At 40.0% G+C, this 27,684-nt stretch overlaps 2 protein-coding genes across 2 annotated transcripts; one reads left to right on the top strand and one right to left on the bottom strand.

Moving 5' to 3' along the window:
- Positions 1 to 5,073: 5,073 nt before the first annotated feature.
- Positions 5,074 to 6,420, bottom strand: LOC310943730 (dynein axonemal assembly factor 3-like; the record flags this gene model as incomplete). Its single annotated transcript, XM_083909365.1, has 1 exon — positions 5,074 to 6,420. The coding sequence occupies one exon, from the start codon at positions 6,418 to 6,420 to the stop codon at positions 5,074 to 5,076; it is 1,347 nt and encodes a 448-aa protein (XP_083765491.1).
- A 7,808-nt stretch (positions 6,421 to 14,228) lies between these two features.
- On the top strand, positions 14,229 to 26,576 carry smox (spermine oxidase). Its single transcript, XM_083909721.1, has 7 exons — positions 14,229 to 14,282; positions 19,573 to 19,807; positions 20,624 to 20,850; positions 22,487 to 22,660; positions 23,310 to 24,054; positions 24,982 to 25,142; positions 26,037 to 26,576. The coding sequence occupies exons 2-7, from the start codon at positions 19,600 to 19,602 to the stop codon at positions 26,187 to 26,189; spliced, it is 1,668 nt and encodes a 555-aa protein (XP_083765847.1). The 5' UTR covers positions 14,229 to 14,282; positions 19,573 to 19,599; the 3' UTR covers positions 26,190 to 26,576.
- The last annotated feature ends 1,108 nt before the right edge of the window (positions 26,577 to 27,684 follow it).

Here is a 27,684-nt window from a genome sequence, read left to right as displayed (position 1 = left end):
GTGAAAGAAATTCTGAAAAACGAACTGCACCAGTGTCCGTTTCAAGCTTTAAAGGTGCCATATGTAAGAATGTGGCCAAAAACGGTTGCTACATTCAAATTCAAAATACCGAGGTCTTTCAGGTTTCGTTTTCTGACGTAACTGGCAACCCGTGGTTGCTCGGCAGGTAGACGGCAGTAGGTGGAGCCACATGCCAAAACATGATTTCAAAACATAAACATGATATGCAGTCTGCAAAATATTTTTTTAATGCAAATATTTTGTCTGTACTGTTGTTGTTGGTGAGTTCAGTTTGTTATATGAACATTATTCCTGATTCTCTGTGACATATTAGGAGGATTTTATGGCCAGTTGCTTTAGATTTATTACACAATGCACCTTTAAGGCTTTACTGAGCATTTTAAATCCACAGAGGTCAACTAATATCGCAGAACTTGACAGACTGAATATGTCTCATTCTTAGAATATTCCTAGGTGCATTATTCCAGACCTGCAGCATTCCATCTTCAACTTTCTGACTTTCTTTGTCAAATAGGTAACACACTCTGTCATTGTAAGTTACTTTTCCTTTAAGTTTTCCTTTAACTGCCCTCCAAGCAGCAAATTAAATTAAGTTAAATCTAATTTGTATAACGCCACTATGGCAGCCTACAGGGACTCCTCTCTTTGCTTATGCTCTTGATGAAGTGTTTGTCAGTGTTTTTTTTTTTTTTATCAGTCAGGGTTCAACCCATTCACCTAAATTTGAGTATTACAAAAACAAACAAACACAAAAACTGGAATTATCACTTGTTTTTGGAGAGCAGTGTGTGATACTTTGCATGCCAGCAAACCTGTTAACCTGGCTCTAAAGTTATTTTTCTTTTTTAAAAAGCTGGACATAAACTGCTGACCCCGACAATCCACCCAAACTCAGGTATGTATGAAGTCATAAAGATCGTTAGTGGTCTAACTAAGGTGAAATGTGAAGAAAATCTCAATGTGTTAGAATGAAAACAACGTGTGGAGTTGTATTGTATTATTGTAAGATCGGTAATATACAGTCAAACAGAAACCGTGCAGTTACTGTAATACAGACAATAGATCAGTTTGCACACCATTATATCATTATTTAGACTTGTTTTGTATCTGGTTTACAGCTTCTTACTTTCAATATACAGTCTGCATAAACAGTAGCAGTGTAATCAAACCTCACAACTTTATTCACTGTCTTTATTCACCTTCCACATAACAGCACATGACTGTGAATGTGCATGTTGCACTACTGCATTTTGCACTATTTGGTGTTTTCTGCCCTCTAGTGGTCTTTACCATGCACCATGTGCTTGGATCATTGGCTTAAAATGGCAGCAGGTCAAAGCTAGACAATCGATATAGGTAAATGATATAGATAGAAAAAACCTGAAGAATATGGCTAAAATATTTTTTTTTAATATCTTTTAAGCAATATTAACAATCAGCAATAATGTAGGCATGTTCTATAGTAATGAGTTGTTTCTTAAATACAGTATATGGCTTCAGTAAACCATGTATTAGAAATGTATACATTTCTATTTGATTCAAAGAGGTTGCTTGAGTCTCCATCTAAATCTCAGTCCCACTCGATAGCATTTAATATATCAGATGTCAGTCGAATTTGAGTTAAAATGAGTCAGTCAATGATTTTTACAGTGACAAAGACACTGTAAAACACCAAAAGTAAGCAATACGCTCTTAGAAATAAAAGTGCTAAGTAGAACCATGTAAAGCTCTTAGCTTGTCCTCATAGGAAAACCCTTTTGGAGGGTTCCACCAAGAACCCTATTTTCATTCAGGAAAGGGGTTTGAAAGGGTTCTATGGATCAAAACGGTTCTTACTGGAACCATTAGTGTTACCAAGAACCATTGAAAAACCCTTTATTCAGGAAAGGGGTTTTCAGAAGCAAATGGTTCCAGGTAGAACCTCAGCCCTTGTAGAAGAACCCTTTTGGAACCCTTATTTCTAAGAGTGTATCATAAGTCACAACAATCCAAAGAGTGACTCCTCAAAAAGTGGCTGCATCTGCTTATTTTATATGATCTTACATAGAAATATACAATATACCAATGAGATTGAATTACTCTTTCCACTAAAAATCACCTCCACCTGTAGTCACAAATCAGTCACAGACGAGACATTGTCCAGGGTTAACAGCCCTTCCAGCTCACGGTGAAAGTTAGAAGAACATCTTGCCTCTCCTGCGGCCTGTGTGACATTTAGAATCAGCGAGGTTGTTGGACTGCAGTGTGTGTTTTGTAACAGGAGAGGTCGACGGTCACATAACATCTCCCGGAGCTTCCAGGTTTCCCACAGAGATACGACACGGTCCAAGCGCCCCCCTGTGACGAGGTAGGAGTGACAAACACCCGGCAAGTATGTTTACTGAGCTCACGGAGAGAATTCAGAGTGGAGGCAGCGTTGCTTTTGTTGTCTTTAATTCAACTCAGCATGTTTTTTTGTCCCTCACGTTGCCTTAAAATTCACAAATTCATGGTAAATGAACCACAAATAAACATATAGCATATAGGAATCTAAACTTCTGTTTTGAAGCTATGAGATTTGGGATTTAACCAGTGCCAAGTTGAGGTCATGTCTATTTTCCTCTAAATTATGTGCTATGGAAGACACAATAAAAGAGCTGAAACTAGCAATTGAGACAAACAACTATACATTTTTCCATAGACCTTCCATCGGTCCATCCATCCATCCGTACAAATATTTTGTGTAGCCGGAGATGATGGAAAGGCTCTCCGACAGGGTTTCCGACAACATAGAGGGGTCTCCGTAACCCACGTAGAGCACTCTAAATTGGGCTTAATAAGTCGTTTGGATGAATGTATGATGTACACATAAGTATGCTTAGAATTAAAATGTGTTATTTCTGCACGCACACCAATTAGCGATAGTAAATTTGACCTCTGCGTTTAAACCTTTCTTTTTTTTTCCACACACCTGTAGTGAACACACACAAGCCGGCACTTGTAACACATTTGTAACAGCACGTATCTGCACCTGGGTAACAATGGTGGGGATTTGGTGCCTTGCTCAGGGGCACCCCAGCTCTTGACTTGCCCCTTGACCCTCTGGTGACAAGCCCAATTTCTTGTCCATGTTTGCATAATGTATAATTGCTTTAAAACTAAAAAAAACTTTAAAAAAAAAATTGCTGTGTTGACATGTTTCTACAGCAGCCTGAACCAGACAAACCAGCCGCTGTGTATTCAGAGGTTTAAAACCTGCGAGGACTTTAAAAATTAAAACAAATAACACCTTAAATTTAATCTGTATGTGAACCTTATCAGGAGACAGACACTGTGTCTCTTTTCAGGCGTTCCTTTTCAAATTTCAAACATCTTGCCGAGTATGTAAGAGGTCGTTCTGATTGTGATTGTGACTGTTAATGGCTTTCAAGCCACATGAGCGACCGCGTCCGGGGCGTTGGTGTCATCCCTTTCCTGGACTTCAAAAACAACCTCCTTGAGAGAACAGGTCAGGTCAGAGGTTTATCCTCACTGTACAGATCAGACCTTTTTTTTTTTGTTCTTTTGAGCCAAATATAAGGCAGACAGTTATATTTACTGTCAGCTCCCTCCCTCTTCATGTCTATACTGCTTCCTGCCTCCTACAAGCTCAACATCCAACTTAGTGGCCAATTTGAATTTGCTGTCTCTATTTGGGGTCGTAGTTCATTCCCTAAATTTGATGAAGAAATCAAGAATAAGTAGAAGTATAAAACGTAGAGCAGGAGGAGGAGTAAATAAAGGTTATATAGGAGGTATAATATATATGTTTTGTTTATTCTTTTCTTCCAAAGGCTCATTGTAGCTCTGTGCTATATAAATGAAAATGACTATTATTATACTAACTGACCAGATGGGCTCTACAGAGGATTGGACTTGGATTGTTTACCGTCAGTCCCTGTTCTGTTTCTTTAAACAAGATAGTACGAGTTAAGGAAAAAAACACGCACATGCAGGATTACTGCTTGGCGAGCTGCTGATTCAGGCAGATATGTGGAAATAGACTAGGGAATTGAATATGCTGAGTAAAACAAACACCCAGACAAAAAGAGGCCAGCTTTATAATGAACAAAATGACAAAAGTTGCGAGTAGATTTAGTTATGGTTTCTAGCTCTTTCTTTTGCTTTTGTTGGGTTTCTGTTAAAAGTCTGTTGAGCTGGGAACTGGCCTTTTGTTTATATTAGGAGGCTTTATAATTCAGCCAATGATGTTTAATTTGATACAGGAGAGCGCATAACGTCCCATTCTGTACATTTTCACGGAAAAACCGACCGGACTCCAGTTCATAGAGGTCACTCTACAAGCCACTGTAGACAACACAATGGGGAAATGCACTGTTTGATGACAGCAATGGCAGTAAAGGTGATAAAATAATAAACATATATCAGTAAAGACAGTCTCTCCATATATGGTCACATGCATGCTAAAGGAAACAGATTAATTCATCAAAATCTATATAAAATCCTACTTCATTTAAGCCTTTGCACCAGTTCCCAATATATAGATCTGAGCTTTTTTTGAGCAACGGATCTAACGCTCAGATTAACCATGTTTATCCTGAATTAATAACCTACTCGAGACCAACAGTGGCAGAGGACGGGTGTTTCTTTATGTTTGACACCTCTGTGTATTGACTGTATTGTTATCACCACACGGGCTTATGAAGATAAGCAGCTTGCTGTGGCAGAGGCAGCTTGCAAGCTAACGTGTGCTTTTCTGAAGAGACTTGAGTGGGGAGGGGGTCGGGGGGGCATTTGGTTCTCAGCGAGGAGGGGGAGGATTTGACCACAACACAATGTGACAGGGCTCCTTGTTATTGTATAACAACAGAACAGTCAGGCTGCTTACCTGTTGCGCAACCAGAGATGTGCAAACACAAGGGAGTGAAAGAGAGGAAGGGTCAGCAAAATTAAGAGATTTAAAGTGAAAATAATCTGTAAAAAAAAATGTCTAAGATATCACAATGTGCTATTTGCTTTCTTGGATTAACCCTTTAAGGTACGTGATATTAATGTGAAGATAGTAAAACATTGTTATGCCCTCTTCCGTGGTATGAAGAAAGCATGGGCATCATTGGTCTTCCCTTCTTGCCACAGTTCAAATCCAGCTTCAAGAGCAATGTTCACCGCTTTCTCAGCGAAGCCTGCTTCTTGCTCTTTGTTCAGATCCAAAATGTACTTGGCCAGCTCCATAACAACCACAGCTGTGGGCGCTGCAATCTGTTGAATGGCCGGGCCCAACTGGTGCACGCAGCTCACAGAGAGATAAATGGTGTCGAAAAAGTGGGAGTATCTCTTTTTTTCTGGCAGTTTGCGAAGCGAGTCAACAGGCAGGAAGGTGACAGAGATCCCACTGAGACCCATCAAGTCATTCAAGGTGACCGATCTTTGATGCTCTGTGTTTGACAGAGAGGTGGTGAGACTGCCCTGTCTACCCGACAGTGACTGGAACAACAGTTGCACATTTGCAAAGGAGATATCCTGGGCTGTCTTGGTATGTTGCCCATTTTGTGTCTTCTGTTGGCTCTTGTCATCGCTTTCAATGCCAAACGAAAGATAAGGACTGGAAACTATGTCTCCCCAGTAACCCCTCGCAGCCACCCTTCTCCCTCTCTGATTGAACACTCTGAAGGAGAACAAACTCGGATTGGTTACTTGGTAAACACCATCCCTCATTTCAAACGCCAGTCCGCGTTCCCGCCACTGCACATACTGTTGTTTGTTGATGACATCGCACCCTTTCTGGTGCAGTTTCATTGAAAGATCCCAGTCGAAGCAACCTTTCTTGGCGTCGTAGCGCGCTCCGAGGTGCTGCCTGACCCGATGGTCCCAGGCTTTGGACATGAGGACAGGGTCAGAGCCCTTAGACGAAGACGGTGAAAACTGAGGTCGCATCCATGACTTGAATATAATGGCCAGCTGATCCCGCTCCTTAAACTTGAGAAGAGTTGTGTTCAGACAGGGGTGCGAGGCTGTCTCCATTGTCTCGGTAACACAAAGAGAAAGCTGCGAGGCTGCGTGCCTCAGTATCTCCTCTGTCTGACAACGGATCTCGCCGTTACCAAACACTTCTAGGTAAACTTCAGTCTTCTCATTAAGTCCAATGCTTTCTTGGGGCATCAGTGCCAGGTAGAGGAGCAGCAGCTGTCGCGCCACCACTTCCATGCTGTTTTCTAACACCCACACATGAAGGCATTTTCCTTTCTGAAAACCAGCAATGGTCTTCAAAATGTGTCGTGGATCTCCGCTGCCTGCCAGCAGAACGTTGACCTCCTCTTCTTGTTGTTGTCTCGCAGGGCCTGCGCTCAGCAAGTCGAGGGCAGGACTGAAACCCCACCAGGCGACGCAGCCGGCCCCCTCTGACACTTGTCCAGCACTCATCCTACAGACCGTGGTAGCGACTGAATGAAGTCTGCAGCTTACTGTCTAGACACAAAGTTTGGGTTTCAGTTGTTAGGCAACCACTGTGTCGAGTTCTCCTGCTTACTTAGCAACAGTAACCAAGGTGGGCGACTTTAGTTCAAAGGAATTTGGTCATGGACCCCTGACCTCAGGATTTATCCTTTGATCTACTTTTTTAGAGAAGACCTGTGATTGAGACAAAACCTTTTCTTTTTCTTGTGGGCAGAACCGCACTTCTTGGTGTGTTTTAAAGGCCGTCGTTATCCACAATGTTGTCTTACTGCCCTTCTTTTCCCTTTCATAGGCCTCCTTTTATCTATCTCTTCCTCTGGATGAAAGCTAAATTTAGTTTTTCCTCCGCTCTACTGTTGTTTTACGGCAGTTGACCCCTGTCATTACTCGTCTCTTTCTTCCTCCCATCCATACCCAGATGCTAAAGAGCTGCTTTAATCGTCCATACTGGATTACAAATCTGAATGAACGTTAACATTTTCTCTTCTACTGACTTCTTTTTTTGTGTTTGTCTTGCTTTAAATTTACAACCTTTTGCTCTTTGCCATATCCATGTGCTTGTCGGTCAGTTTAAGAACTACTTACTGCTTAAGTGACCTATGTTTTAAGGCACATGTGTCAAACTCAAGGCCCGGGGGCCAGATTTGGCCCGCCACGTCATTTTATGTGACCCGCGAGTGATTAATTGGTCTTAAAAATGTGTGTTAAAATAGGTCTATGCTGCTTTAAGGCGTGCGTTGACCGTAAACTACATTTCCCACAATGCATGGCGATTGTGTTACTCGCAAAGTGATGGCACCGTCGCTAGATCGCAGTGTATCGTTGTACATGCATCATCATACGACGAGTGAAACTGAATAAGTAATAAATACAGAAAGTTATTTAGCAATATGTTACGGAGTAGTTACCTTTATTTTACATTATATTTGGTTACATTTCGTTACATTTATTCTGTATGACAGTTACATCTGGCCCTTTGAGGGTAACCATTATGCTGATGTGGCCCTCAGTGAGAATGAGTTTGACACCCCTCTTTTAAGGTTTATAATATGGATGCCAGCTGCTGTAAAACACTAAAGACGAGAAAGAAAGAGGAAGTCCCTTATCCACATAGTCGCAATGAGCATGGATTCCACTGCTGCTGTGCTTCCACCTTGCCTCCATCAGTTGTGACATAAAACAAATCACTTCCTGTGCACAGTGGAGGAACGTTGCTGGGCGACACAACAAGAACAAAACGTCGCTATACTGAGAAACAAGAGAGAGTTGTGTGGAGCTGAAAGGCTTAATCAGAATTGTGCTAATACCCGGGGAAAAAGCTGCTGCACAGAAGAATAAGACAACCATGAAAACATCATGATCAAATTCACGCTGGTAATTTTGTCAGCTTCATTTTTTAACTAAATGGATGGTAGGCAGACTCTGAATGGTGCTCAACATGCTTACAGCTAGCTGTGTGCTAAAGCAGCAACCGCCTACTAACAAGCTAAAAGGTGGCATTTTGCCATGACACACTTCATTTAATAAATCAATTCCCCACTTGTGTTTGTGTACTGGAAGGAAAAAGGGCAGTTATACATGTCAGAGCTTAACCCTTTAAGGTACTACTCAACCATTTGGTCGACCACACTTTAAGTCACTACATCTCAATGAAAAATGCATCAAGCTGAACTCACTAACACTAAATTAATGTGACTTGTTCCGAATGTTGTACTTTATGAATTATGCAAACCAGGTTTATTATGAACAGACATCTCAACCGTTTGGTAGAGGCCTGTATCTGAAATACTGTAGGGTCTAATTAAAAAATAAATAATATATATATATATATGTATATATATATATATATATATATATTATTATATATATATAATATATTATATATATAATATATTATATATATATATATATATATATATATATATAATATATTATATATATTATATATATATTTGTATATATATATATATACATATATATACATATATATGTATATATATATATATATATATATATTGATTGTCGTTATTGTTATCATAAGTAAATAAAATAAAATAAAATAATAAAAAATGCAAATAAATAATTTTTCCTTTGCTTTTTTCTTGGTGCGTACCTTAAAGGGTTAACCTGTGTTAATAATTACACAGTGATTGGTGCTTTATACCCTCTTGACTGCTTCATGGTGGCGTCGGAGCTAATGAGTCACTCTGTAAGGTTCACACAGGTTGCTTTTTGATTCTCAAGAATCTGCCATGTAAGGCAGTTGCAGCCAGTTGACTTCAGCGAGTCCCCGTGCATGCTCCATCTGACCCGTCGATGAAAAGCCACTTTCTTCCCCCTTCTCTGCTGCGTGGCTGTGCATGAGAGCGAAAAGGGAGGTTGGGAAAAGGATGGACAATACAGTAACCCAACGCTGCACGGACTCACAATGTGAGGTCTCTGTTGCCTGGTAGACCAACAAGACAGAGAGGCCTTTCTCGCCAAACCCACTGCTCCAACAGTCCCACGCCAGAATTCCTCTAATTATGCAGCAGGCACATGCATATTCACGTGCTAATCACACCACCTCCGCCAGGAGAACACCCCGTAAAATAATTAAGCAAGAGAATCATGTGATCCAAGGGGACCAATGCATATAGAGGACACAGTGGTCTTGTGGTTGCGTAACTCAATATGCCAATAAAAGAGTTACAAGAGTTGATATGGACCTACAGGATGTCCAGTGGTGCCTTTACATTTTTATCTTAAATTGCTTACATGGCTTATCTACACTGTTTCAATCAAATTTGTTGTTGTATTCATTCAGAACTGTATAAACTAAATCTGATGTCTCATGTAGGAATGTAACTGGACTGGTGTAGCGATGAATCAGTTCTGGTTTTAGCCACTCCGCTGGGTGCAGGTTTTAAAACGTTCTTCAATTTCGAGGTGGATACACCGGTGATTGCAGAGTGCACTTTATGTTACTCTCACAATGACCGCACGTCTCATATTTGCTGAGTGAAGGACATCTTTCATCTGTGAGTACAGCATCATCAAAAGTGTTTTGTGATTAAACCTATCCGTCCAGTACTTGGCACTTTGTAATGTTTTTCCATGACGGGAAAAAGGTCGTCTTGCTCCTCCCTTCAGGTGCATCTACACTGTTATGAATGCACTTCCACAGATACAGTGTTGTGGAGTTTGTGTGGTTGACTGTATCCCTTCAGTACTTGTGTACTTCAAAGCAGGTCATGTAGCAGGACCGCTAAAGCAGAGCTCTGTACAGTAGCATTGTTGTGAACACCTCGTGTTTTATTAGGGTGTCTGATTAATCTTGTTGTTAATCTGGCCAACTGTTCTTGATCTGATTTGGAACCTGCACGCTAATCTTACTGCAGGCCCTGCCGCAATAAAACTTTGCCCCTGAAGCTTATATGTGTGCGATAATCCTGTGGTAAAACTAGAAGTGTGAGTTAAAGAAACTCTTATATAAGTCATATTATGACTGGGACAGGTAATGATTGTTAGTCAGGCATCACCTGCTCTGCTTAAGGGTAAACTCTGCCATTCTGTTCACAGAACGTTTGGTACAGCTACAAACAGTTTGGTAACACATTGAAGCAGCAGAAGGTAAAAGCTTATATCAGTGACATATAATATCTAATCCAAAGTTATGCATACACAACCAGTGACACACTTATCTGGCATTTACAATTCAGTCCATGCCTCTTCCAGTTAAAGGTGCCATATGTAAGAATGTGGCCAAAAACGGTTACTACATTAAAATTCAAAATACTGACCCGTGGTTGCGCGGCAGCTGAGACTCTACTGACTGCAATGATTGGTAGACGGCGGTAGGTGGCGCCACATGCAAAAACATGATTTCAAAACATAAACATGATTTGCAGTCTGCAAAATATTTTTTTTAATGCAAATATTTTGTCTGTACTGTTGTTGTTGGTGAGTTCAGTTTGTTATATGAACATTATTCCTGAGTCTCTGTGACATATTAGGAGGATTTTATGGCCAGTTGATTTAGATTTATTACATAATGCACCTTTAAAATAGATATGCAGTCTTTCATACTGCAAATAAAGTCAGTTCATAATCCCAGCCAAACAGGAAGGAAGGATTGCCTTAATTGTCTCGCTTTAATAAACCTTTTATAAGCGTATTCTTCAAATCAAAATAATCCCTGAATATCATCATGATATATCCAGTATAGTTTCTTTTTGGACAAAACATGTAAAATAGTTCACTGATTACTGTCTAACTGAACAATTTATCATGATATTATTCCAGGGGAGACTGATGAGGGGGTGGAGGTCATTGGCACATAGACATTTATGGCCAAATCGCACCATCACATTCTCTGATTAAATCACATTACTGTGTTTAAAGCCAATAACGACGTTCATTCATCTGGAGTTTTAAAGCCATTTTTTCCCCCCCAGAGTTGAACAAAATCAATGCTCCGCTGATCAAAGAGAATCATTGCAATCAGTTCATTCTCCAGCAGGTCAATGATAGAAATATGTCTTCAAGTTGACCTTTAATTCTTGACTTATGAGTGTAATCACTTCAATTCATACCAGTGGAGTCAAATTCAAAGCGTTTCAAGTGATTTTATTATAGTGGTATTTTGTGCTGTAGTGGTCTGGAAAAAGGGAGTTGAGTGGACTTTGTACCTATAAATAAATAATGATGAATCTAATCATTCTGTTCCGTGTAGAGTCATCTTAATTCAGGGAAAGAGAATTTGGCAATTCTAATGAAGGATTGTACTCAGTTTGCTTAATTTCCATGTAATTTAAACCTTTAGATGTACTTCTTTATCTGTACATTGTGTTTTATCTAATTTGTAAAATAAGTGTTATGCTTTGGATGCGATTTTATGCTGATAATTCAAATGAATTGTCCGACGGCCTTGCTTCGCAAAACAAAGCACAGACAAAGGAACAGGAAGGGAGGCAACCCCGTGAGATGAATTTCACTGATTATTGGCCAGCACAAACCACATCACCAAATTGTCTACATGACTTCCTGTTGATTTATGAGTTTGGACCTGAAGACAAAGCAGTTGGGATGACCTTTTGGAGAAGATAAATGGTCAAGACACCAAAATCAAACAGGGTCATGCTTTCCTGTCCAACCACATGGAACACATGCACCAAAGGCAGTGCCATCAATCTAAAATACTAAGGTCTTGTCATTTTGAAAACTCTGTGAATATCTTTCTGTCTTATGCAGGATGTATGAGAAGTTGAGTTCTATAAAAAACAGCTAGATTTTTGTTACATGCAAAGTAATGATTCATATTTTTGACAATATTGGAGGCACTGTTTGTCAAAAGATTGGTCTCGTAAAACCCTCATAGGATTAAGTTAGTAAGGTAGTTAAGAGTATTTACTCATTGGGTGCAGTTTGTGTGATTATCTATTTTATGCTTCTTTATACTGTGACTAAACAAGGTACATGTTACACTTTGCAATCCATTGTATTTACATGTATTTTGTAGCTAGAATTACCAGTTCTGTTGATGGTTTCACAGCCCGAACACAACAACTTAAGAAATATGATAGAGTGTTATAAATTAACCTGTCCAGGTTGTACCTTGCCTCTTGACCAATGTCAGCTGGGATTGGCTCCAGCTCACCCTGCATGTGACCTACGCATGCAGCACAGGCGGTAAAGATAATAGACAGATTGATGTTTTCGATTAAACGATTCATTGGCACATCAAATCAGACAAGCCTCAACTATTTGCAAAACTGGTTAAGGCTTGCAATAGCACTCACACACATTGCATTGTCTGCAGCTAGCGAGCCCAGCACATAATGTTCTGCACTTACGTGGAGGCCCGAAGCATTTCTTAATCTTGTCACTCAACCATCACACAGATGGAAAGACTTGCGCTAGCACAGAGACAAGTCCTCATCCCTTGTTCTTATGCCTGTAGAAGAAGAAGTTAGTCGTGTTATTTGCTTCGTTAATTATTTCTTATATGTGCCCTCTCACCCTCTGATTGACTGGAGCTTAACAGCCAATCACAGTGACCTTCTTTCACACCAAAATGTATGAGTACACCCAGGATTTTTAAGTTGCTCTGCCTTGATGATATTTAGGAGTTAGGGTTAACGTTTGTTCGTAAAGTATTGTACATATTGTAGATGCTATACATAATTCTATCTTGGCCAATGAGATGAGATTAAATTGTGTATAATGGTTTCAGCATTTCTGTGAAATAAGTATGGATCTTATCTTAACAATGACAACAAGGACTGGACAACCTTTGTAACATGCGGTTCAAAAATAAAATTAAACCAAGTTACAGTACACAAAGGTTGTTTGTGCTGGGTTGACATGTTTGGACAGATATTCGGAAGAGGGCAGTAATTGGTAAAAGAAGTAAAGAATTTCTGCTTTGTTTGTGTTCAATCGCTAACGTGCGACACAGGAATCAAACTGGACAATGCTGAACTGTAGATCAGTTAAAATCCAGCAAGGAAATGTCTAAAATCTCAATATTTAACAGAGGAGTCTGGTGTATTTAGCTACAGCACTGTCGAAAGCTTGGCTAACCTCTAACCCAAAACATTTGGCTAGTCCTTACTTTCTTATGCTAACCCTGTCACCTCTTAAATGAGCTTTTTCAGGGTCAAAACCTGGTGTGCAAACATTTTGGCTAACCTAAATTTGGCTAACCCCTAACAGGTGGCTAGTTTAATGCTAACACTGTCACTCCTTAATGGGGCTTTTTCAAGGCCGCAACCTGGTTTTAGGGTTATGGTTAGAATTATGTTTAGTTGAGTTGGGGTTAAGCATTTAGGTTAGAGATGGCATTAAGAGGTTATATGGCTTTGTTTAGTTCATTTTAATCCATATGAATGGAAGTCAATGCAGTGTGCTAACAAGAATAACAGCGCAAACCTGCGTGTGTGTTCTTGTATTTGTGGCTTTATGAGGACCAACAATGTATACATCTTAGTGAGGACATTTGGGTTAGCATTATAAAGTAAGTGAGCTAGTCCCACATATTTTTTTTCACTAGCCAAAATTGGCTAATCCCTAACAGGTGGCTAGTATAATGTTAACCCTGTCACTCCTTAATGAGGCTTTTTCAGGGCCGCAACCTGGTTTTAGTGTTAGGGTTAGAATTTTGTTTAGTTAAGTTGGGGTTAGGCATTTAGGTTAGAGTTTGGCATTATGGTTTTGTTTAGTTCAGTTTAATCCATATGAATGAAAGTTAATGCAGTGAGATGAGAATAATAGCTAACCTAAATTTGACTAACCCCTAACCCAAAACTTTTGGCTAGTCCTCACTTTCTTGTAAATTACACTTTTGTGAGGACATTTGGGTTAGCATTAGAAAGTGAGCTAGCCCCACACATTTTTTTGGACTAGCCAAAAATGTTGGCTAACCCCTGACAGGTGGCTAGTATAATGCTAATCCTGTCACTCCGTAATGGGGCTTTTTCAGGGCGGCAACCTGGTTTTAGGGTAAGGTTTAGAATTGTGTTTATTTCAGTTGGGGTAAGGCATTCAGTTGTGATGGTTAAAGTTAGAATAAGAAGCTTGGGAATGTATTATGTCTACGATGGTCCTCACTTCGAATGCTCCGCAAACGTGTGTGTGTATTACGCAGCACTTAGTCAGCGGAGGGCCGGTCTTTGTCGTCACCGCGGCTCATATATAATCAATGAGGAGGCAGCGGCCACGGGAAAACTGGCTGCTTCTGGTTTCCAGGCATAAATACAAAGCAGAGCCGGTCTGAGGGAGAAGCGGCACAAAGGAAAGCGGAGCAGTCCTGCGGTTTCCTTTCTCAAGCTGAAGACCAAGAGAGTCAGGTAAACCAGCTGCTTTACTCCAAACACATTGAACGCACTCATTGTTTATAACAGCGGGACGCACGGTGGTGGTCGTGGCCGGTGCAGAGATTTATTCAAATGTTAACCCCCCCCCCCCCCAAAAAAAAGACAGCACCGTATTATAAGAAGAGGTTATTTCTCGGAGTTTTGTGTCTGTCTGTGTTAAATGTCACGCAGTTGTTTGTGTAAACGGAGAGAGGAAAACACACGGCACAAAAACAAGCGGTGTATTCAATTCAAAGCGCCGGTGGATGGGTCAGATCAAATGTTAGTGACACTGGTGTATTGTAGCTCTCAGTCTCTGTGTGTGACAGAATAACGGGACACACACAAACACAAACACTAACACAACTGTTTTATGTTCAGCTTTACTAGGTCTTCACGGTTATGTTGTGTCTCCACCACATTAACACAAATTAATCAGAGTAAGTCAGTGAAGTTTGCTTTGTTTCTAACTGCTGCCACTTTGGCATCACAGCTTATACGTGGCACTTAAGGCTTTTACTACAGCTGGGCTTACCAGCATATAGATTGGCACAGTGTGGTCGTTAAATAATGATAATAATAAAAATAATCTATTTTAGCTAGCTGTTAAGATGAAGATTAAACGTTTGTGATGAATTATTTATATTTACACATCATCACCCCTTTTCCATCAGCTGTGACTGATTAATTACAATTTAATGAATGTGAATAAAATGGTCAAATGGTTGTGTAAATCAAATCAATGTATTTGTATAGTGGCAACACAGGTACTTTACATTTGTAAAGAAAAGGAGGAAAAAGAATAACCCATCAATTCACTCAATCAGCAAGCACTGGCGTCAGTGGAAAGAGGAAAAAAAAAAGTTTAACAGGAAAAATCAGTGGGAGAGAAAAAAGAGATATATAGATAAACCAGATAAAAGCTTAATTTAATAAGGTCTTGACATTTTGCTGGTGTTCATACATTTGTATCTACGATCTACAGTTTTCAGTCATAAATTCATTGTGGATCATGTACAGTAAGTGTACAACATTTTATTTTTTTTACACTTTAAGGCTTTAACATCATGTAATTCGTTGTTTCGTATGGATTGCGATATGTAAATGAATAATAGTGATTTTGTGACAACAAGTATGCTGTGTATTACTTTACTCTACTGTTATTTATTATAATAATATGATTTCTTCACCATCAAGTGCGGTGTCCAGTATTATTTATGCACGTCTGAGTGTGTGCACCTGTATTTGTCAACTCTTTGTCAGAACCAGTAGTCGTTATGCAGACCAAAACCTGGTCCTAATGACGCAGAACCTCATTTCTGAGGACCTGGTTAAGTATATAAGAGTTAAAATTAGGTATAAAATAACACTTTGTTTACTTATTATCATACTGACACTTATATCAGACTGATGTAGATGTGAGTGTGTAGACGTGGCTGTAAAGAACTGTCTATGGTCTAAGAAGCAAATAAAAGTAGTGATAATGACATACACACACGTTTGTGCAGCATAGTGAGGACACTCATTGACATTCCCTAGCCCCTTACCCTAACCCCAACCATCACAACTAAGTACCTAATCCTAACCCAAACCCAATTTGAACCCTAAAACCAGGTCTTAACCCTCCAAAAGCCATTTTAAGGGGTGACAGATTGTGAGGACTTCAGAGGACATTAGATTGATCCATTACATCCATTGGTTTACTTACTCAAACCTTAACCAATAACTACTACTGGCCAAACCCTAACATCATTCTAACCATACGACATGTCTTCCCCCTACAAATCATCATGTAATTACTTGATTTTTGTCCCCATAAGGAAGACAAGGCAACTTAATGTGAAATGTAAACAGATTTAGGTTCCCACAACATGACTAATACTCACTCATAGACTCATAGACATAATCCCTAGCCCATAAGCCTAATCTAACTAAACTTAACTACATGCCTAATCCTAACCTTTTAAAGCTGCAACTGTAAATTCAGGGGCATTCCCACTGGACAATGACAGCTGTCAATCCCACTGGTGTCATTTAAATGTGCTCTATTATTTCTTTCATCATGCCTTATTGAAGAATTATTAACTAAATCAAGTTTTCCTTTTGCAACCAGTGGAGTCACCCCTTGGTGGCTATTTAATATATTGCTCCTTTTGGATTGCCTCCAGCAAGGAGGCCGCAATTTTATATATACAGTTTATGGTTTGAGGACCAGCCAAAATGTCCTCATAAGGACAAAATATCTTCAGACAGGTTTGAATCAAAATATGTCGTCACAGCCTATTACACACACAGACACACGTACTGTACATGTGACTTAACACACCTACTTGGTCATCCTGTACCAGCAGGTATTGTTAACGTTGTGCCACACAACCACACGCCACTTTCAGAAAGCATGACTAAACTGACACCCTTGCAATCACGTGTCAGTATCATATAAATCTGTTTGTTTTTTTTAACATTAATTTAAGTTGAAGACCAATTTGAAGCATTAATACAATCCCCAAAATGCAAGCGCTACTCAGAGATAAGAGGCATTTGCATTGCATGAAAAATCTATGGGCAGGAGACTCACACTTTACATGTGATGATAGAGAAATCAGATACAAATTTATGGACATGAATGTGCACACCCAACCGGATGATGCCAATGCAAATAACTTGTGTATTAAAAGCTTCTTTGACACTGCACTATTTACTAAATATGTCATACACACTTAGAAAAGTGTGAAATCAGGCAGCCATTCATTCATTCCAATGGCTTTGCTTGAATAAATAATCAAACATATCATCGTATTCAATATTCAATAGTGAATATTAAAGTAAACAATACGACCTGTGGTGTCCATCCTCCTTTTGTCAGATATGTTGTTGTTGTGTCCTCTTGTGACCCCGTTCTTTAGCAGCGGCAGAATATAAAAGAGTTACAGTTGCACAGCACTGAAAATACTGAAAGTGCTCAGTGAAAAATATTTGTGCCATCCTTTTATATTTTTTTTTTAAAAAGCAGCTGAACATGTATCGGACTCCAAAGCACTGCCTGAACGCACAATAGTCACAGGAAGGCCATTTAGCCCAAGGTGTGTTTGTGTAACATTATAATGGGTATAATTTTACAACCATCCTAGAGGTGATTCTGCTATTAATATTGTATCTTGCCAAAAATAAATACATGAGACCAGCTTTGCCCAACAGCACTCTTGTATTTACATTTTAAAGAATGAGTCTATTCACATAAGCCAATGTCACAGCTGTGAGTTTCTAGGAATCCAACTGATGAGTTGTTTGGCGTCTTTTCTTTGTGAGTAAAGTAGCAGATTTATTACAAAGCAATAGCTTCAGCTTCAGAAGGAACTGGAAATGAAACCCTGGCTTTATTTGGCCTGTACAAAAAGTCGTTCAGTGTAAAACTGTGGTTTAAGCAGCAGAGTGTGACTACACCATCAGGATGATGGAAACACACAGATGCTTGTGCAGTACAGCAAGATAAAAGGCTAAAACGAAGTAAGTGAAGTTGATATAAACAAGACATAATAATAATAGATCAAATTACGTATTGCGTGTTTCCAATAGAAACGTCTGTTCAATAAACCCTCACAGGCCCTGACCCACATTTAACACAGTGGTCACATAGTCAGGTCAGATGCTGTGCACTGAACCCAGATTAGTGGGTTTAACCCACATCTGTGTCGGGGAGCGAGTGGTCACTGAAATTGAAACAAAGAAGTGTGTTTTTGTTTGACAGAAACACCTGTGCATCAACATCACAGCCTCTTTGCACACACGGTTGTCGATCAGGAAATCGAGATGCCAAGATGTCAAAGTTGAAGGTTAAAAAAGCGAGTTGTGACATACTGTATACGACTGAAACGATGTGTTACACATATGGTTCGATATTAAGGGCCACTCATTTATTTATGTGTGATCTCAGTGTGTATTCTTTACACTGTACCAACACACTGTGCTCAGTGTTGCTGTGGTAACAAAGCGGGGAGTATGTACTGTATATCCATGTATGTGCGAAACGGCAAGAAATCGCTGTTGTTGATATCGTTGCCTCGACTGGGAAAAAAAACACATTGATTTCACAATAAAGTCTGTCAAAAAAGTGTTATAACAGTACGCGGAAAAACTGCCTGTTTTTACATCTTTCTATTGGATTACCAGCAACATCCTCTGAAAGGACACCCACTGTGTTGTTTTTACACACAGCTGTCCATACATTCACAGCAAGCAGCTTTGTTTACCAGAGTAACAGGGTCACTTGTGCAGTCCTCACTCTTTCTGGTATTTTGTTGCTGAACAGTTTCATTGTAATACGAGAAAGTGCCATAAAACAGACTCGCCCCCCCTTCTTTTGCACAGTCTTTTCACTGATAGGAATAAATTCTACGTTGTGCTCAGATCACAGAATGTGGATCATCTTTAGAGAAACACCAGCATCTAATAAACAGATCTGTACATGTTGTACCAAACGCACTTGAGCCATGATAAACGGTTTGTGTAATTTGCGGTGTTCCCACATTAAATAGCATTAAAAAACACATTTAAGTCGAACAGAAGCACCTCTTTGTAGAACGTGTTACTCGCAATAATCCATTCACAGTTCAGGAACAAGACATTGGCGATGTCAGGACGTGTGGGGCACTGAGTAGCAACAGGAAAGCAGCAAAACCAGGCGCATGTGAAAAAGAGGTGGGCATAATTTTTAAATGGACACACGTAGGAAGAAAAAAAAAAAAGATGAGTAAAGCTGGAAAGGCATAGAAGCAGTCTGGCAGAGAAGAATGGAAATGTGCCAGTGTTAATATTAGGAGCTGATTAAGGAATACAAACAGGTGAGATGGACAACAAAAGAACTGTGATGTTACTGTGACCTTATTTCTACCAAAGGCAGCATATTATAGCATATTCACTGGATTATACAAACACAATGGGCACACAGTCTTGAAATAAGGTATATACATAGTATATATACACTACCGTTCAAAAGTTTGGGGTCACCAATACAATTTTTTTGGTGTTTTCCATTGAAAGTCACACTTTCATCAAAAGAGCTGCAAAATTAATAGAAAATATAGCCGAGACATTGACAAGATTAGAAATAATGATTTGTATTCAAAATAAAACTTTTATATATTTTTGTAATAATTTTTTTTTTCTAGGTTTTCAGGTCATCTATAGGTCATTTAAACAAAAAACTATTGTTTTGTCTTCACTGTAATGTCCGGTTGCATAAATGCCCATCTTTTGACGTTCAATTTTGAATCTGTTCCCCCAGAGTCTATCAAAGAGGAGCTTGGACGGCATGCAAAGTTGTGAAATTTCGTCAGAGAGCACTGATGATCCTCTTAGTAGCGGCCTACGCACTCACCGGCAGCCTCGAATAGTAGTGATCGGCGCTGGCTTGGCCGGCCTTGCTGCAACTAAGGTCCTGCTGAAAAACGGCTTCACGGATGTCACTGTTCTAGAGGCGTCAGACCACATTGGCGGTCGGGTTCTAAGTGTTCAGCAAGGTGAGTGGATCTGTGCCCGCTTAAGTTTGAATGAATGCTTCCTAAACACTGTACTAAATAATACCCTCTAAGACCTCTGAGATCGGGGGGGAGTGGTCTATGTGACGGACACACCCACATACAGAGACACAATAGGGAGCACACGCCGCTATCACACACACACAAATGAACAAAAACGACATTTTCATCCAACATAATCCAGATGTGTCCAGATAAGGAAACATTAAAAAAGTATTATTTATTATTAATGTTATTAATTTATTTTTAAGTCGAGTGGGACTAGATGGGGCTATTTCTTTTGTGGTTTGACATTTTGTAAATAGTATTTTTTTCCCCTTATGTCACATAATTTGACACCTGTAAATTGATTAATTAACTTTTATTTTGTTGTTTTGAATGTACATATTTTTTTTATTATTAACACTTTTGTTCATGCTCCACCTTTTTTGTTTTTGTTGCAGTTTTAACCTAATTTATTCTGATTGTAACTGCTCTTTTTAATTGTAATGCATTATATTTATTATGTATATGTTTGTGTGAAAACTGCTTTATAAAATATTTTTGCCCTGCCTCACTTTCAAAGAGAAAGGTTTTGTTACATTTTGCCAAACAAAAGTCAAAAAGTACAGTTCCGTGACATATAAATTGTTTCCTGTTCTAAACAACCATTTCTAATTTGCTTTTAATTATAAAGCCATGTTTCAGGCCCCTTGATAACATAATAATCATTACAGTATGTTTGTAACATTTGCAAAACACACTCCACTGTTTCATTCAAAGACACTTTTCAAACTCACACTGACTTGTGTTTTGTAGGAAATGCAACTTTGGAACTTGGAGCCACGTGGATCCATGGAGCCATTGGGAACCCAGTGTACCACCTGGCGGAGGACAACGGGCTGCTGGAGGACACCACGGACGAGGAGAGGAGCGTGGGACGCATCAGCCTGTACACGAAGAACGGCGTGTCTCACTACCAGACCAACGTCGGCAAGAGGATCCCCAAGGACCTGGTGGAGGAGTTCAGCGACCTGTACAATGAGGTGAGGGGACACACACATGATCACACGTGATATAACACACACACACACAGGGGCATGGTCACAGCTGGAACACAGTGTCAACCTAATAAAGAATATATATGATGCTGTCACACAGTGTGGAAAGATGTGTGTTTTTCCAACCTTGAAGCTTTTTCAAGAGCTGAATACGATATGCTGAGGGGGTGATTTTTTTTCCCACCACCAAACCTCTGCTTATATCTGTGGCAGTGTTATTAAATAAATCCTCAGCCTCGCAGTGGTCCAGTGAAATGACCACCAAAGCATGCTGATTTTAACAAGCTATGGCGCATTTTATTATTCCGCTTCTCTTCTTAATACTCTGTAGCAGCCCACTATCATTTAACTGGGTCACATCTGGAAAATCAGTCACAGCAAAGGTAAAAAAACACACACACAGAAGGCATAATGTTTTTTTGTTTTTTTTATCCCATGCACTTGTATGTTTTCTGTGTGTTTGCTGTGACCCACTGGTCCACAATGACCCCACCTACGCTGACGGGAAAATTGCTACTTTGGGATATTTAAATAAACATAATGACATAATTGGAACGCCTCCAAAGTGCCATCTCCAGCATTTCACCCAGATCTGACTGATAAGTGAGGATCACACTGTAGAGTGATGAGAAACATGTTTGTCTCTTGATTCCTTTTCACCTTGAGTATCTTCTTAGCAGCAGCATCACATGAAGATGACTCATTGTTCTGTGGGCTGCACTCATCTTAGTGCAGGGTTTTCCATAAACTAACCATGAATGTTATAGATTATGCTTCAGCGTTAGCTTGACAAATGATTTACTCAGAATAGCTAAATAGGGGGAAATTAAACTCACACTTTTGGTTCTAATGCCAACAAAATCACAGGCTAATTATGACATAATACTCCCAGTTACATTAAAGATGAGTGATATGTCAACTATAATTTGAAAAGGTTACTGCAATTTAACTACACATACATATATGTCCCCCAATTTTCATAATCATGCATAGTCCTTTACACTTACATATGATACTTGGAACTCAAACTTGACGGGTTAAAGGCGCCATATATAAGAATGTGGCCAAAAACGGTTACTACACGCAAATTCAAAATACCGATGTCTTTTAGGTTTCGTTTTTTACGCCATTGTAGCTCAGATGTAACTGGCAACCCGTGGTTGCTCGGCAGCTGACACTCTACTGACTGCAATGATTGGTAGACGGCCGTAGGTGGCGCCACATGTGTTGTTTGATTTGCAGTCTGCAAAATATATATTTTTAATGCGAATATTTTGTCTGTACGGTTGTTGTTGTATGTTTGTTATATGAACATTATTCCTGAGTCCCTGTGACATATTAGGAGGATTTTATGGCCAGTTCCTTTAGATTTATTACATAGTACACCTTTAACAGAGACAAAAACAATCACAAAGTGCTTATTTCTAGTTAATGTGTAACCCTGCCTGAGGTGTTTCTCCACTGTGCATTTGACCCCATCCGATGCCGGTCATAATCTGCTCTGTACTGAACTAAACTGGTTTCTTTGTTTCCTCTTTCTTTCTTCCCTCTACTTTCTTTACATCCTTCCCCATTCTTTTGAATCTCACCTCTTATTAACCCCCCCCCCCCCGCACTTTAGGTGTACGAGCTGACTCAGGAGTTCTTCCAGAATGGGAAGCCAGTTTGCGCCGAGAGCCAGAACAGTGTTGGCGTCTTTACGCGAGACGTGGTGCGCAAAAGGATCACCATGGATCCTGATGATTCTGAGAGCACCAAGAAGCTCAAGCTGTCCATGCTTCAACAATACCTCAAGGTGTGTGTTTGTGTCTACTCTCCACATACACTACCGTTCAAAAGTTTGGGGTCACTTAGAAATGTCCTTATTTTTTAAGGAAAACACTTTTTTTCAATAAATATGACATTAAATAAATCAGAAATACACTCTATACATTGTTAAGGTGGTAAACTATTGATGTCTGTCTGAGCGTGTGACACAAGCAGAGTGTTTGAGAGTGTTTCTCTTTAAATAACAACTGTCAAAGCGGTTGTTGTTTGCATCGTGGGTATTCAGAGGGTGACACCGTTTTTCTTGAAGAGATGGTTCTGTATAAAAATCTCTCTGATGTAATTCACACATTTACAGGATTAGCTCTCCTATCTAACGCGCACAAACCACCCATTACTGCACAGGCACACACACACACCAGAGCAAGCAAATCATGATGTGCTCTCATCATTACATTTTGTCTGATGTAATTCAGTGCCAGTAGCTTAATAATATATTCATGTTATTTGAGCGACGATCCCAACACACGCACACGCACACAGCTTTTAAATGCACCAGAAAAGAGAGAAGCCCTTTGGCAATCCGGGGGTCTGCGATCATTCTGCATCAGCAGCTAATGAGGCAGCCTTTTAATAACTCACAGAAATAAATAATAAATGCTTGCTTCTCGTTTCAGGTGGAGAGCTGTGAAAGCAGCTCTCCCAGTATGGATGAGGTGTCTTTGAGTGAGTTTGGCGAGTGGACAGAGATCCCTGGTGCACATCACGTCATTCCAGAAGGTTTTATGAAGATCGTGGAGCTCCTGGCCCTCGACATCCCCTCCAGCACTATCTGCCTTAGCAAACCCATCCGCTGCATCCACTGGAACTTCTCAGCCCAGCGCCAGGAGGTGATCGACAAGAGCCACGACACCATCCAGGACAACAACCACAATGAAACCAACCACCGCTGCCAGCCTCGACAGGACCCTGTGAAACTACGTAGCCCCATTTTCCTGGAGTGCGAAGATGAGGAGTGGATCATGGCCGACCACGTGATCATGACGGCCTCTCTGGGCGTACTGAAGCAGAACCATGAAGCCATGTTCTCCCCATCTCTACCAGAGGACAAGGTGCTCGCCATTGAGAAGCTGGGCATCAGCACGACCGATAAGATATTCCTAGAGTTCGAAGAGCCCTTCTGGAGCCCCGAGTGCAACAGTATTCAGTTTGTGTGGGAGGACGAGGCTCAGCTGGAGCAGCCCGTTTACCCCGAGGACCTGTGGTACAAGAAGATCTGCAGCTTTGACGTCCTCTACCCACCCGAGCGCTATGGCCACATGCTGAGCGGCTGGATCTGCGGGCAAGAGGCGCTGTACATGGAGCGCTGCGATGACGAAACAGTGGCGGAGACCTGCACTGAGCTGCTGAGGCGCTTTACAGGTCAGGGAAACCTTTTGAAATGTCAAAAATCATCTTTAAGAGGTTTTGCCTGCAGAACCAAGGACACAAGATACTGTGTCTATTACTATTATACAGGGAAATGCCTTACTATGCCTTGTATTCCTGATGTAGATTTTGTATGACAGGAAATGCCAACTTCCATGTTTCTCTTCTGGTTAATCTGTCATAAAGAATGAGTAACCTAAAGGTAACATAATAGACCGAGCCTGACTGAGTCATACGAATTATGACCCAACAATTGGTCATTGTGGCTCTGTTAAAGGAAATGACAGAAGCTTCGGCTGTGACGTCAGTGGCTTTTTCATGGAAGGAAAAAAAAAAGGGCCCCGACAGATTACGCAGCTGAATGACTCAGGTGTCTGTTTTCCTGTCCATTGAGCAGCAACAGTTCACGCCACAGAGGCATCACTGAGCAATAGGAGTGGTTTAGCTTTAGAGGTGACGGAGAGCCCATTTCCATTGCTCAATCTTAATTTTTTTTTCTCCTGACTTCCAATTAATGAAAGGTTATAGATTATTACTTGGTACAGAGCCTTTAAAGTACAGAAAAGGCTCAGAAATAGGTCATGGTATGAGTACACTTTCTTGTCAACAGATGAGGCAATTGGTCTCCCAATGTACACACACACACACACAATCTTCTCATTTAGGTCATTGCGGTTTAATCTGCTCAGCTGTTGCTTAATTGCATATAGTCCGGCTGGTGCCAGAGGCCTGTGAGTTGATTAGTCTTGACAGATAGGACGTCCTAAATAAAAGGCCTCAGCCAACGCTGCTGCATTCTTTGATGGAAGTGGCTCGATTCTGGTCTGCAGTGGAATGACTTTTTCAGACCAGATCTGTGATGGTCATTACGTCTTTCCCCTCCATATTCACTTGCTCTCTCTTGTTTCCGTTCATCCTCAGGGAACCCTGACATTCCAAAGCCCTGCCGTGTCCTGCGCTCGTCGTGGGGCAGTAATCCGTACATTCAGGGCTCCTACTCCTTCACCAGGGTGGGCTCCAGCGGCGAGGACTGTGAGAGACTGGCCATGCCACTGCCTTATGCCAACAGCACCAAGGCTCCGGTATGACTATATGAAATATTATTATTACATTATTACAGTACTGCTGTTGTTTTTAAAGTGTTTTACAGTATAAATAAAGTCGGATTGGATTGGATAATGTTAAAAACACTGTTAGTAGCCCTGTCATTAACTAGCCTTGTTTATAATGCTAGGTTGTATCTGAAAGGTGCTTTAGCAGAACGAGACCCTGTGTCTCAATGAGAAAACTGGTATAAATAAAGGCTAAATAAATAAATAATGTGAACTGTTATCACATTTTAAGGATAAGGACAAGCTGTGACCTTGTTTTGTGGTATCAGAGTTTGTCTCAACAAAGAAAAACAGCGTGTAAAACCGATAGCTGACGGCTTAAACTTGTCTTGATTATTGTTATTATTATTCAAAAATATCTGTCTCGAGATAATTTGCATCACTTCCTGTGTGTATCATAGGAATGTGTGTTATGTTAAAATGACACATTACAGTTTCAAGTTCACGAGTCGTACATTTAGTTGTTTACAATCCCCCCTGCGGAAACTCTTGAGAGCATCTGGCTAATGTGGCAGTGTCATCACTTCCATGTCACATCCTAGCACATGCCAGACAAATACAGCTGGTGTCAGAAGGCTAATGAAGGCCCAGACCATGAAACCTGATGCCATCTGGGTGAAGGAGAGAACGGGGGTGTGGGTGGAAGATCACTGCTGAAGGAGCAGCATGACCCCCTCTCTGCTGACGGCCTTGTCAAACAGACACGCTAAGCCCTCTGGAAAGAGCACTAACAAGGGAATCAGTGATAGAAATAGAAACTACTTTTGCACAAGAGGCCTAAAACATGTCAAGCTGAAATGATGGGAGTCTGATTTTAGAGCTCTGCACTCATTTTCTCTTCACCTCCACCTTCTCCATCCTCAGCCTCTGCAGGTCCTGTTTGCCGGAGAGGCCACGCACAGAAAATACTATTCCACTACCCATGGTGCTTTGCTGTCAGGACAGAGAGAAGCCACTCGCCTGGTAGAGATGTACCAAGACCTGCACAGAGGTCCAAATACAAAGCCTAATATGTAAATAAATATAAATCTTTGGCTAATGTTGGAAAAAAAACAACAACTTTTAAAATAAATATAAAACTGTGGGTTTTAAATCTTTTTATCTCGATGACTGAAGTTACACTTTAAAGCATAGCTTGGGCATTATTACACTGATAACAAATGAATATTGTTTCTAATGTACTGTAGATTGAAATTATGCTAAATCTTATTTGGAACGTACTGTTCAACAGGTGCCAATGGTGCTGTCATTTCATGTCTTTAATTTTGTCTTGCGTCATTTTTTTTAATTTTATTTTGTTTTAAATCAGCCATTTAATGGCTATATTAACAGCATTTGTAATTTAACTTGGTTTTTGTAAGTGCCTTCTATACGTAACTTAAAAAAGATTAGAAACTTTTAACACAATAAAACGTCTATCATCATCAAGCTGGATCGGTTCTGTTGTCAATTGCATAATTATTTAAAACAGGGGCAAATCTCATGCACGACCACACATGAAAGCTGTTTCCATACAACCACCATCTTTTTAAATCAGCGCGAGAAAGACAACACGAGTGCACAACATAGAAGGGAAAGAAAAGGGCTCTGAAGCCAAAGTGACAGATGGTGTTGGAACAAACCTCAACCTAGTGCTCACTTCACGGGACAACAGTGTTAATCCTGTTCATCGCTGATAAACACAGTAAGACTGGGGAAGTTTTAATTAGCTACAGAACAACATCTTATCCGTCTCTCTCTAGCTCACAGTCATACTGAACATGTTTTTTTAAAAGCTGGAGCTCTTCTGGTTTCTGTTGCCACGATAGATCAAAATTTATTGAAAATCAATTCAGAAAAAGGCTGATATCCCAATGTCCTGGCACTGGTTAAGATTAAAATGTATGCTTTATTATTGCATGGCGGTCTACAGTGATATTTTTTTTTTGTACAATGTTAAAACGTTCAATAAACACAGCTGGGCTATAAGAATGTGCAATATAGCATGTCTTATAACCTTTTTTTCCAGCACAACCTCTGCAATAGGGAAAAAATAGTCATTTTCACCAACTATAATAACACACTTGAGCAAAAAGCACTCAAAATGTTAAAAATCAGATTGAAATTTGGAAATATTTTTTATTTTTATGAACAAAAAGAAAAGAAAAACATCTATTCGTCTATTTTGTGACTTCTGCAGGATTATTGCTACTTTATATTCCTACTAAAATAAATAAATAAAATAAAATCTTAATGTGACCTATAAATAGTGAAGTTCAATATACCACTTCACCCCTAGATGGCACTAAATCTCACACACTGGTCCGTAACGTTCACTTCAGTTTGCCGAACATAAATTACATGAGGCACTATTGACAAATTGACAAGGGTTATATAGTTTATATATATATTTACATATATATACATATATGTATATATATTTACACATATATATGAACTTTTTTTTATATATGATATAAATATATATCAATATGGGTAAGGGTTACAGTGGTGGCTATGACTATGAAGATAT

Source organism: Microchirus variegatus, assembly GCF_963457635.1.
Source record: "Microchirus variegatus genome assembly, chromosome: 23".
NCBI classification, from domain to species: Eukaryota; Metazoa; Chordata; class Actinopteri; order Pleuronectiformes; family Soleidae; genus Microchirus; species Microchirus variegatus.
Note: the sequence above shows the minus strand (reverse complement) of the source record. Positions and strands in the feature narration are given on the sequence as shown.